General features: G+C 41.5%; 1 protein-coding gene across 2 annotated transcripts in view; it reads left to right on the top strand.

Annotated features, from left to right (window-relative positions):
- Positions 1 to 10,838, top strand: part of PLCXD3 (phosphatidylinositol specific phospholipase C X domain containing 3) — a 74,974-nt gene extending 64,136 nt beyond the window's left edge. For both annotated transcript variants that reach the window (XM_027714596.2, XM_039387095.1), the window contains exon 3: positions 9,736 to 10,838. In XM_027714596.2, coding sequence (XP_027570397.1) covers positions 9,736 to 9,892 — 157 coding nt within the window. In that variant the 3' untranslated portion in view covers positions 9,893 to 10,838. The remainder of the gene's footprint in view (positions 1 to 9,735) is intronic.
- The last annotated feature ends 2,520 nt before the right edge of the window (positions 10,839 to 13,358 follow it).

Raw genomic sequence — 13,358 nt, 5'->3', positions numbered from 1 at the left:
AAAAAAGACATCTAATTTAAAATTTTAAACTTTAAGACACCCAAGAGTGAGAAAAGAATGTTTAATTGACTACATTGAAGATCATCTAGACATTTAATATTTTTTTTTAATTAACTGAAAAACTGTATGTTCCTATATAATTTTGTCTCAACCATCTAATTTTCTGACTTGTTTTAATCACAACATCATTCATCATCTGTAATTATGGCCAATTTCTGTTATTTGGATGTGTTATCTGAAGCCCTTACTATATCCTTTGCTTCTTGCTGTATAGATAGCAGCAAGAATGAAAAACTGCTATTTTCCTGTAGCTTTTTTTTCCACAGGTAATTATTTCTGTCATAATTTACCATTTGAACTTTGTTAGGTTGATTGCTTCATTGTAAACCTTTAAACAATAAGAAAGTATAAAACTCCTGCAAGATACATCTTTTTACTCCAACTTTCTCTTATTTGAATATAGTTATTTTCCTCGCATTTTTCAACATTACCTTCCATATGAATTATTCTACATATGTCTGTCTGAATAATGTATTTTGGAATATACTGAACAAGGTACTATGGCAAATAGCTGCCTGCAGTTTCATACCTTTTAGTTGTCTCCATATTCAATAGCAAAGAATTCCAGTATTGGTGAGATTCAGTTTTATTTCAAGGCAGGAAGAAAACAGTTTTGCAAGCTACACTATTAATCTGAAAAAAATCCACTCTGGTCTCCCTGATCACCACTGTGTGATCTCCAAAGACATAACCAATTAACGTGGAATCATAGAACGGTTTGGGTTGTAAGGGACCTTTTAAAGGTCATCTCATTCCAGCCTCCCCGCCATGGGCAGGGACACTTTCCAGTAGAGCAAGTTGCTCAAAGCTCCATCCTGGCCTTGGACACTTCCAGGGATGGGGCATCCACAGCTTCTCTGGGCAACCTGTTCCAGTGTCTCACCACCCTCACAGTAAAGAATTTCTTCCTAATAAAACCTGCCTCTTTCAGTTTAAAGCCATTCCTCTATGTTCTATCACTACATGCTTTTGTAAAAAGTCCCTCCCCAGCTTTCCTATAGGCCCCTTTTAGGTACTGGAAGGTGCAATATGGTCTCCCCAAAGCCTTTTCTTCTTCATGCTGAACAATCCCAAGTCCCTCAGTCTGCCTTCATAGGAGAGGTGTTACAGCCTTCTGCTTCAGCTATCATCTTCATGGATTCCTCTGGACTCATTCCAACAGGTCCATATCCTTTCTCTGCTGGAAACCCCAAACCTGGGTGCAGAGCTCCTGGTGAGTAGAGGGGCAGAATCCCCTCCCTCGACCTGCTGCCCACACTGCTTTGGATGCAGCCCAGGACACATTTGGCTGTGAGTGGGCTGTGAGTGCACATTGACAGTTCGTGTCCAGCCTCTCATCCATCAGCATCCCCATGTCCTTCTCCTCCGGGCTTCTTTCAATCCCATCAGCCCCCAGCACATGTTGATACGGGATGTTGCCCTGACCCATTGCAGGACCTTGCATTTGGCCTTGTTGAATTTCATGAGGTTCACACAGGCCCATGTCTCAAGTCTGTCCAAGTCCCTCTGGATGTCATCCCTTCCCTCCAGCATGTCCACTACACAACACAGCTTGCTGTCATCCGCAAACTTGCTTAGGGTGCACTTGATTCCACTGTCCATGCCACCAACAAAGATGTTAAAAAGTGCCAGTCCCAATACCAACCCTTGAGGAATGACACTTGTCACAGCTTTCCACCTGGACATTGAGCCATTGACCCCAGCTCTCAGTGTGTGACCATTCAACCAATTCCTTATCCACTGAGTGGTCCATCCACCAATTTAATGTTGCCTCAGTTTAGAGACAAGGATGTCATGACTGTGTCAAAGACTTTGCACAACTCCAGATCAGAGGAGCAGTTGATGAGCTTGTCTAACTTGATCTGCTGGATTACTGAATAAAAACAGCCTTTGAACAGAGGCATCCTCGCAGTAGGTAGTATTTTTCCTGTTAATCCATGGACTATTATGCATTTTCCATACTAGCATAAGTCTTGTTTTACAAGGCCTTTTTCAGTCTTGATGTAAAAGCTAAATGCCACACTTACGTGTGGTAGCAGCTCAAGCTTTTAGCTCTAGCATTGCCAGTGTAGTTCCCTACTACATTAACCAAAATAACCAAAATAGTACAGTTGTCTCCTTAGTGAGATCTTTTGTACTACAGCATCCACTGAATCCTTTTCCTGCTGTCTGCATTCCTAATGCTGTTAGTTAATGCTCTAGGTGAAACAGTTTAAAACATGGAATCAGGGAAAAATAGGATATTGAACATTAATCACCTCCAGAAACTACCATTTGCTGCTACTAAATATCCCATTTCATTTTTGTACAAGGATAGACATGTAGATTCAATACATTTAGCTGAAATGTTCTTTGAAGGGAGAGCAGGACTAAGCATTTTGAGCTCATTTCTGCCTCTCTTTAAAAATGAAACCCAGAAAGTCAACAATAGCTCAATCAGGGAGAGAAGACATCTGGCTCCTGGTGATTCTGAAGAGTATGCTGCTAAGATCAGTTAAAAGATTCATCTGACCCCAGCACAGTTGTTTGTGTCATCTGATTAGATGTGTTTCCAAACTGTATACAGCAATTGGAGATGACTGAATTACAGACAAATTTTTCAGAAGAATAAATTCAGTTGCTGGAGGTTAATGTAGGTAGTTCTTGTAACATGTCAGCTGAATGTTCATTCAGGATCCAGGGAAAGAAATTCCTACTCAGTGTTGTCCAAATTTTCTGGTTCTATTCGTCCTGACCTTGGTAGTGCCAAATTTATGACAATGCTACTGCTGCCTAGAGAGGATCTGAGGGGTATGGAAGTGCATTTGTGGAATTCCTTCCCAGCCTGTTTGTGTGGAGCTCATGTAAATCTCTGTGCTTCAGTTCGTTTGTTCCTTGTTTGTCTCAATTCAGCAGTTTGGGAGGACCTGACCTGTTATAAATCAAATCTTGTCAGTGAATTAGGGACAGAGAGGGAGCAAAAATATTTGTTGTGTTTCTCTTAATCCAGACCATTTCCATGTGCTGTTTTTATTTTTCCTCTACAGATCTATTAGCACAACTGAGAGAATTGTAAGTTTTGATCAGGAAGCAGAAATAAACAGCTGGCATATAAAAGAGGACCTTTTAAAACTAGTTTTAAACTAGTTTTACCGCAGAGAAAATTATGGTAGAATTATATAGTGTGGAATGGTACCTAAGGTTCATCCTCTACAGGGAAGCTTATTTACTGATGAAGAGTAAATCTTTAGCAGGAGCAGAGTGAGGACATGGTGAACACTCTTGAGCAGCATGCCTTAATGCCATCATTTTGGTGGCATCCATTTGTGGTTAGTCCAGTTGGAGGCAATGAGGATGTATAAGGTTTTTTATATAGGGATATTCTGAATACAGAGAAAGTTTGTAAGTACTGATTAAACTGAACATTTTCCAGGAGTGATTTGTATCACTCATCTTCATGTAGCTGATCCTGCTCAAGGTGGGCTGGATGAACTTGAATGACTTTTCAAAGTTCCTTCCAGTCGTGATTTTTATGATTCAGTGACACACAAGACATTCACTGCTCCCACTGGAGCAATGAATCTCAGCATCCTTGAAAAGCCAAAGTCAGCATGTGCTGAGTTACGGCTCCAGAATTCAGTGTTCTTGCAAAGGTTGGTAAAATTGGATGGAGCAGGGGAAAGTTAAGGACTATAAGGATTCCTATTCAGGCTCGTGTGAGTACGTCCTCATGCAGAGGGGTTCTGTTTTTTGTTGAACAGTAACACCAACTTGCTAGAAAGGCTACAGGGAGGGAGGGTGTGTGCTTCACTGGAGGGGGAAGAAATGCCACATGTCACTTTGCCCTGAGCAAAGGGACCTGCTGCAGTTCTCACTGGTGTTATTGGTAATGGGGACTTAATGCTAGTCAGCATCAGAACCTGTGAATGAGACTAATTTCTCTTAGTGACTCCTTGCACTCCCAAAGAAAACCTGTTCTCTGCCTTTAGTGATCAAACTCTAAACAGCAAACAGCTCTTTTGTTTTGTGTTTGCAAAGTTGCTTTTTCTCCTCCCTTTCCCTGAAAGCTCTGCAGAGAGGAATGGCTGTTTCGCCACGGGAGGTCCTGTCTTAGAGTGCTGCTGTCATTAGTCTTCTGTCACATTGTCAGCCTTTGATGACTCAGACATAAAAAAACCCAAATGATCAACCCTCTTTCTGAACTAAAATACCTATGAACAGCTTTTTTAAAGCAGATTTTAATACAAGTAATTAGGTCTTTTTTTTTTCTGAAAGCTTTTAATGGAGCTTACAGTTTTGCTGCTTGAAGTTTCTTGAATGTTTAATTACTATTTTTTAAACAAAATTCAATGTCATTGAAGTCCACTTGAGAGCTTTGATAGATTTAAAGAAAAGAGAGGCCTTGAATATTCAGTAGTTTTGAAAAGGTCTATGCCTATTTTGTTTAGATTTAGGTCAGCATTTCTCAGCTGAGTTCCTTTAATGCATCAGAAAATTGTTGCTGAAAGAAGAGAAAAATTTAAAAATAAACCTGTGCATATTTCTACTTATGTGAGCAAGCAGGCAGAACAGGGAAAACAGAGGTAATAAAATAAGTGTCAAAGCTGAGCCTAGATTTTACCGGGTTGTAAATGAAAATTGCTATAGCAGTGCTATATGGGAAAGTATACGGCTCCTTAAAAAAAAGGCTGAAAATGATGTAGGGTATGTTTGCAGTCATGATGTAAGCCATCATGATATCAAGGTCATGTCCAAATTATGAGTACCTCTGACTGACCTATTGAGGTGCTACCTAGAGATAAATGCTTTGGTCTCAGAAGGAATACAGCTACATTAAGTATCTCTGCATGTCATTGCGTTGTTCAGCATCAGTAGGTCCCTACTATGCAGATCTCCTCCAGTCTTTCCCTTCTCATGCAGTCTTTTTGGCAGGTGCAAAGGTCACTCCAGAAATCTGCTGGGCAGTGTGAGTGGTGGGATGGATCTGGCTGCTGATGCTGAGGTGCGGTGGTGGTGGCTGAGGCTGGACCAGACCCTTTCTATGAGGTCCTTCCACATCAGATCAGTCACATCGCTTTCCTCCCATCACCCTGGGAGGGAGGGAGGGGCAGCAGTCTGGTACCTCTTGGTTTCCAGTCAGTGCAAGAAAATGAGATAGTCTACATATTCCTTCAGGACAGAAAATTTATCACCAAGATTCCTGATCTCAATCTGTTGTCAAACCCAGGTAACATGCCATTCTCATCCTCCCCTGCCACAGCTAAAGCCCACCAGTCCTGTATCTTTCTCCTTCCTGCACTACTAGTGCCACTAGCTCCTCCACTTCTGCCACGGATGTGGAAAAGGGAGTTGATTTCAGATGCTGGTTTGTGGGGCAATGCTGCACTGCCTGGCAGGGTCAGATCTGGCCAACTCGAACCCAGGACAGTGGAGCTGCAGCAGGATGAAAACAGTGCCCCAGATAGTAGGGTGAGAGGAAAAGAATCCTCTCTTTCTCCTGGCACAGGTCTTGCTAAGGAGCACCCCTACTACCTCCACCCTGGCTCTAGGCTAAGACAAGCAGCACTCTTCTGTGCATGTGTCTCGGGGTTACACATGGCTTTGAAACCCTTAGGAATTAGAAATTATTCCTTTTGAGAACTGGGATTGTGGGCATAAGGGCTGGACTGGACCAGCTGTGGAAGGCAGCAGACTCAGTAAGTTTAAAGGGCTGCAGGTATTCTGCATCTGTCAGTTTTTCCTGCTGCCTGGCTCTTAGTTTGTAGCATGTTAAGGGGTAAGACTTTTCATCTTCTGTGGCCTTCAGAGTGTTTACTCAAGATGCTGACACCCCACAACAGGACTCCTGATCAACTCATCCAGCTTCCTCTGTATAATTTACAGCAGAGCATCTGAGTCACTGGAGGACTGAAAGGCTTGAGGTTGTCCTCAGGGGAGCCAGAGCCTGTCCTGCATGCAACTTCAATGGTGGCATTGCTGTCACTGTTACAAGCATGACTCTGTTTTTTTTAGGAAAAATCATTACACTAACACAATGGACTTCTGAATGTATGACTATGCCTCTGTAGTTATTGGGGTAACAGCAGAGATTACAAACCTTGAACATCTAAAAGTGTAGTCTGTGCTCACATGGCTGGGTTCTCCTCAGTCCTTGCAAGCTTGGATCTGAACCCAGACTGGTGCCACATTGTTGCCAGAGCTGCCGTGAGATCCTAAAGCATGGACATCCTCTGCAGGAGAGCCGGGATCTGCCTAACACAGAGGCAGTAATGCTGTCAGGGTTGGCAGACTGAGGGACTTGGGCATATATGCTCATGTGTAAAATAATTTCTTATCAACATTGCAAGATGGATTGGGTTTGCATGGCAAGGTTTTGGTAGCGGGGGGTGCTGCAGGGGGGGCTTCTGTGAGAAGTTTCTAGAAGCTTCCCCTGTGTCTGACAGAGCGCAGCACGAGAACATCTGTGAAGACCATGGCACATGCTGGGTTTCTATGAGCACAGTCATGTAGGTGGTTTGTTCACCTGACTAAAACCCTCGGTGAGAGCAATCACTAGTTTGAGGCACAATTTGGAAATGAAAAGTAAGGGGTGAACAAGGTTTTTACTGCTACCACCCTGAGGAATGTTAAGTCAGGCTTATTCTAATAATTATTGTGAGCATGTGAGATATTTGTACTGAAACTGAACAACATGTGGTTTCTTACAGTGATTGGTGTAATCCACTTTCAAGATGGCACTATAGGAGAAAGATGACCTGTATGGGTTTTTGTATTAATTTCTATCATAAACAGAGTCACATAGCCTAGATCAAATCTTTTGGGTCAGTGAAAACTTTTCTTCAGTTGTCTTTTTGTACAAGATTGTATTATTTGGCTTTGCTGTGCAAATAAGCTTTTTGTTTGATAATGTGATTAATTTCTGACTTATCTTTAAATGCTCTCTAGTCTCATGAACAAAAGATTTCCACTACTTTATCTAACAATATGCATATGAGCAAGGGGTCATGCAACTGTGTCCTGTGTGAAATATCAATAAAAGAGAAATAACCCATTCAACTGTCAAACCTACCTGCAGAAGAAATGTCAGGGCAGACTGAGTTTAAGATAAGGCACTAATCAAAAGGGGGCATGACTTTGTTGAAGACTGGCTTAATAAGAATACATTAGGAAAAGGAAAACGGTATTTTGATCAGTATGGGTAGGTGTATGGACAGCAAACTCTATGGTCTGAAGGCAGAATTACATCAGAAATAGCTCCAGAACAAATGAAAGACACCAAAAGAAGTTAACTATGCCTCAAGGGGGTGTAAAATATCAAGGTCATCAACTTATACAGAGGGAAGGAAGGAAAAATCTGTGCCTGCCTACAATCAAACAGTTCACTTTTAAACCCCAAACTCTTTGGGCTTAAATAGGATGGTATTAAATACAAAGGCAACACACTGCCATCTTTTAAGTTCAACCTTGTGTCTTTGTCCAGAGTCCAGCAGTACATCTCACATGTGAAGATGAAGTGGAGTTTACAGATGCTCTGAGCCGCCTTTTATCTCCTTGGTGGTCTATGCTTTTCTGCTGAAATCTGTCCTGGTTCTTGTTGCTTGCAGATCTTTTCAAGCAGCCCAGCATTGCTGGGTATTTAACACCTAACCTGTGCCTGTTACAGTTCCACAGAGTGCAGCTCCCCAGGATTGCATAGACTTAAATCTAAAGGTGCTGACTGGGTTCATAAACAGCAGAGTGCTTCAGTTCAGTTTTATGAGGTGGTGTGCATTCAGTCATACTGAATCAATGACTGAAATAAAATATTTTGCTGGCCTTAGATGTGAATCTTATGGTGGATTCAAGTACATCTTGATGAAGCAAAATGTTAGTGTTGTGCTTTCTCCTGTAAAATCAGAGGCATATAATTATAACTCCTTGGGGTTTTTTTCTGTTTTAAACACTAACTTGTAGCAGTGAATCTGATGAGAAACTGGTTTAAACATGTTTCAAAATGGCTTTTTGTATTTTCTGCAGTGTCATTGCTCCCTCTTCCCGACACCCCCTGTGAAGGACTATTGTCTCTCATACAAAGTGTCCTGGGAAGGTGTCCTGACGTGTTTTTCATTGGTCCTTGGTTAACCCCTTCCTATTGGCTGTTGACCCTTTACCTGATGTTTTTTTCTGTGTGACCCTGAACTTGTGATTGGTTTCCCTTTGACCCTCCTAAAAGCTTTATAAACCCCTTCCCAACAATAAACTCTCTCTTGCCTCCTCTCCACGCCAGTGTGCTGTCTCTGTGCCTGCCATGGAGCCACGTGGGTGCTGGGGGGAGGGGAGGGCACCTCTCCCCTCCAGGCTCGGGGCCTGAAAAACCCTGTCGCTGGAGTTCCCTTTCCCCGTCCACCAAGACGTCGGAATGGCTCTTCAGATGGAGAAGGAACTAGAACTGGGCTCCTCCACGTTGTGGGTGGGGAAAGGGATCCAGACTAACTGATTCTAGTAGCCACTGACAAGTACAATCTGCGTCTGCCAATAGTTCTCTTTTCTTTAGGTCTAAAGCTTTTGAAAGCAGATTTAGGTTCAGCATGTTCAGCTTGATTTAAATTCTGTCAGGCCAAAATTTTACATGTACCTTGCCCCTGTGAAAAAGGCTGCACAACATGCTGACTGAGGGGCAATCACATATTTATAGACCTTAGAGCAAAGGGAGAACACAATGTTCATCTAAACTCACTGCAGCCCTGCCCAGACCTTAGGTTCTTTTATTTAACTCAGCAGCTTGAGGTTGACCAAGAGTATAATTTTGGAACAATATCGAGGCTTGATTTAAGGACTTAAAGTGCTGCAGAGTTTGTCACAGTCATTGGGATTTTGCTCCAGTGGTCAATTACCCTTTCTCTGAAAAATGCCCTTTCTCTGAAAAAATCTGTACCTTGGTTTTTTTTGAATTCTCTTAACTTCTTTCTTATGAAAACTGGATTTTTCTGTTTGACTTCCTCAGCAGGCCTAAGGAGCCTTTTATTTTCCCATAGATATTTTTTGTGATTGTTATTTTGTACTTTCACAGATCAGAAAAATTTCTGTACATTCACAAACCCAGTTAGGCAGGCATCTTTTGCACCCCAGTATTCCTGTGCTAAGGATCTGACACAATAAAAATATGACATCTTAGAAAAGAGTTGGTAGGATTAAATATAATTCATGGCTGAGATGTCAATACTGTGGAAGAAAAGGTATTGTGGTATATGCTGTACTTACACTGTAGAAGTCATGGTTGCTCTAGTGTCTCTCAAAATATTATTTTCACCATTTCCTTCAATGTGTCAAACATGCTTTAAATGGCTTGAGTGCTCTGTTATTTCTTTTTCCGTAAACAATTCTTATGGAGTCATGTGGCCAGATGATAACAAAAAGGTATCTGGTCCATTCCCTTGTCCCTGGGCAAAATCAGTAATTACTCTGAGCTTATATGATCTTCCTTCCATTCTTTTCTACTGAGAAGTTGAAATACGATCAACATATTATTTCCGCAGAGAATGAAAATTACAAAAAAAAAAAAAAAAAGTTTTCAAAAAGCCTGAGTCCTTTCTCACATGGTAGCATAGAAAACTTAGAAACCAAGTAAGATTGATGGGAGTCACTGTTGGTAAATCCTGCCTCAATGCATTTGTCTCGTTGATTTATGACTAATTATTGTTCCTCTTTTCTCCTTAGGGCGCTTCCTGCGATGATGGAGTGGGTCCGAGCTCAGAAGGCAGGAGAAAGTGGTGTGAATATTATCACTGCAGATTTTGTAGAACTTGGTGACTTTATCAGCACAGTCATAAAGCTCAACTACGCCCTGGGTGAAGGTGAAGATGACACTACTTGATAGTACTGTGATATATGTGTTGTTGCATTATTTAGCATTAAAAAAAAAAAGATTGTATTCTAAAAGACTTATATTGTAAAACACTCATCTTCTTGTAACACACTGAGGTGTTTAGGGCTTTAGTGGGTGGGCATAAGGAAAATGTTTTCATCATTTATGATCATTTATCACATTTGTGTTTCATGTGAAGAGCAAAACTAAACATGTTTACAGTGTTTGATGAAAGAAGGCCATTTACAGGTTCTCCATGAGGTACCAAATGTGATTCATGTGTCTTCTGTGGTTATGAACAGTGCCAAGAAACTTGTTGCAAGGGGATGTATATTGTCCTCTTCCTGCTCACAGCAGGATTCCCAGCAGTGTGAGCTTACACTGGGAGACTGAGGGCAGTATACCTGGCATGAAAATTTTAAGCTGCTACATTTCATCTCTTAGGTGGTTTAACCGATCGTATTTATCAATGAGCTACAGGTTTAAATGCCTTTGTGATGTGAATCCAAGGTCATGCTTTAACACACACATAATCAGTGGACAGTAAACATGATGTGTTACATACCATAATCAGTGGACAGTAAACATGGTGTGTTATGTACCATAATAAGTGGACAGTAAACATGATGTACTGTGTAGCTTGCACAGAGCACAGACTAAATCCTGCTTGCTTTTCATTCTTAAAATAGGGTTTTCCAATGTCTCTGCCTCAGGTCAAGCCAGCAGATAATGTGATACTGGCCTAACTCTGTAATCACAGAATCATAGAATGACCTGAGTTGGAATGGACCTTAAAGATCATCTAGTTCCAACACCCCTGCCATGAGCAGGACAATTTTCACTAGACCAGGGCTCAGAGCACCCTCCAGCATGGCTTTAAACACTTCAGAAATGGGGCATCCACAGCTTCTCTCGGCAACACGTTCCCGTGCCTCATCACCCTCACAGTAAAGAATGTTTTCCTAATATCTAATCTAAACCTGCTGTCAGTTTGAAACCTCCTTGTCCTGTCCCTACATGCTCTTGTAAAAAGTCCCTCTCCATCTTTCTTGTAGGCTCCCTTCAGGTACTGGAAGGCCGCCATTAGGTCACGCTTAATCCTTCTCTTCTCCAGGCTAAACAAACCCAGCTCTCTCAGCCTTTCGTTATAGGAGAGATTCTCCATCCCTCTGATCAGCTTGGTGGCCTCTTCTGGACTTGCTCCAACAGGTCGATGTTCCTCCTGTGCTGGGGACCCCAGAGCTGGATGCAGTGCTCCAGGTGGGGTCTCAGCAGAGCAGAATAGAGGGGCAGAATCACTTCTCTCAACCTGCTGCCCACACTGCTTTGGATGCAGCCCAGGACACATTTGGCTGTGAGTGGGCTGTGAGTGCACATTGACAGTTCGTGTCCAGCCTCTCATCCATCAGCATCCCCAAGTCCTTCTCAGCAGGACTGCTCTTGATCTGCTCATGCCCCAGCCTGTTTTGATACCGGGTGTTGCCCTGACCCAGGTACAGCACTTTGCACTTGGTCTTGTTGAACCTCATGAGGTTCCCATGGGCCCCCTTCTCGAGCTTGTCCAGGTCACTCTGAATGACATCCTGTCCTTTAGGTGTGTCAACAACACCACTCAGCTTGGTGTCATCTGCAGACTTGCTGAGGGTGCACTCAATCCCTTCATCTATATCATTAATGAAGATACTAAATAACACTAGTCATAATATAGACCCCAGAGGGACACCTGCTGGTGCATATTTTCCCTGGTTCTAGCAGGAACACAGTTAAGCCAGCTTGGAGCACCACTTCTTCCCAGGATTAATATTATGTAACAGCTTGATCCAGTATCCACTGAATTTAATAGGAAAATGTCCTGTGTTTAGTATGGATTGATCATAAGATCGGTAAGTTGTGTGCCCTATAAGATGTGCCGTAATTTGTCCCATAGTGGAAACCTCATTTCTGCAGGACTGAAACTGCACTTAAAAAAAGATAGGTACAGTCTAAGCCTCTCTTTAAGGCAGCTATGAACAGAACACTTCAACTGATTACAAAAAATCAGTGCCAGTTTCATCAGTGAAAAACTTCTGTGGTAAAGAATGTAGTAGTTCAATTCTAGCAAATAGCAGTACTTTATAGTCTTTAAGTTGTCGGATATAATACTGCATAACACAAGATTGAAAGTCTACTGAATGGCACTGTTCTAGCAACAGAATCACTGATCATCCTACTTTTAATGAAACACATATAAAAAATATATTAAAAACATAGTGATTTATAAACTGAGAGCATTGCAACTGTATGACACCTAACTGGATAAAATGCAATCAGTCATATCTCCCGCACACATCAATACATAGGTACACAACTTTGGAAAGCAAAACATTTCATTTGTGCAAAACAACAGATGCTATTCCATCTTACAAGGAAAATGCTCTTTGAGATATTGCAGGGATTTATGGGATAGAACTAAGGTCAAGTTTACGTTGATATTACTAGAACTTTTGGTTGAGTGAGGAGAATGGCATCATACAATCCTTTGCTATTTTCTGTCAGATGGCTACCATCTCCCATCAGAGTTTAGAAAATCCAAAATGGTCTTATTGAACAGTTGGGCTACAGGGGTATTATAGAATTTTTGTTGGTTTTAGTTTAGGAAGTGGAATAAAAAGGACACTTGCTGATATTTTATGCAGAGAGGATGCCTTGGAAAAATGTGTGTGCTAGTATGTGTGTACTGTAAAGAAAAATGTTAAGTGTGTAATATAATGACACTTTAAATGTATGTATGTGACACAAAGACATCCGTGCACACTTGCATAATGATATTGGTGGTTCCGGACAGGAGTATTATAAATTTGTTTGAAAAAAACCATATAGCTGTTATAAAGTCATGATGCCTCCTTCAATAGCGTTTTCTTCTGTGTATGTTAGGACTGTAAGAGTCATCCTCAGTGAAATCTGTGATCTAAGCCAGTTAGGTTCTTTACAGCATTTAAACTTTATCCAGACTGCCCCAAAAATTTACCTAAGAGTCACAGTTTATCTTTTCATTGGAACAAGGGATAGGACTTTCACGCACAACTAAGCAAGATGTGGGGTGGTTGATACACTTTGTTTTGGGTTTCCACAAGCTCTCCTAGTAAAATTTATGTAACAGACGCATAAAATGAAACATCAAAATATATTTTTGAACCCACACCTGTGTGGGTGTCCTATACAGAAATGTGAAAATCTTTGCTTATTTATTGGCAGTGTGGTGTGAAATGCTTTTTTCAATTTTCCGTTTAGCTGGATTTAGTTGCTTCGACACTCTTCCTGTGATCCTTCAGCTGCTTAAATATAGTCAAAAGAGTTAATCTATCCTTCTAACATAGTAAAGTGATCTGAATCTTTGGGTGGAGTAAAAATTAGGTTTCTTTTTTTGGATTCTGGTTGAAATTCTGTTGCATCTGAGAACATCAACACCAGGTTCCTGCTGGTACCCCCTGCTCAA

This window comes from Pipra filicauda, unplaced genomic scaffold (genome assembly GCF_003945595.2).
Source record: "Pipra filicauda isolate LSUMZ 115617 unplaced genomic scaffold, ASM394559v2 scaffold52_size3558583_pilon, whole genome shotgun sequence".
In the NCBI taxonomy this organism is placed as follows: Eukaryota; Metazoa; Chordata; class Aves; order Passeriformes; family Pipridae; genus Pipra; species Pipra filicauda.
The sequence above is the reverse complement of the archived record's forward strand: the minus strand, read 5'-3'. Positions and strand labels throughout refer to the sequence as shown.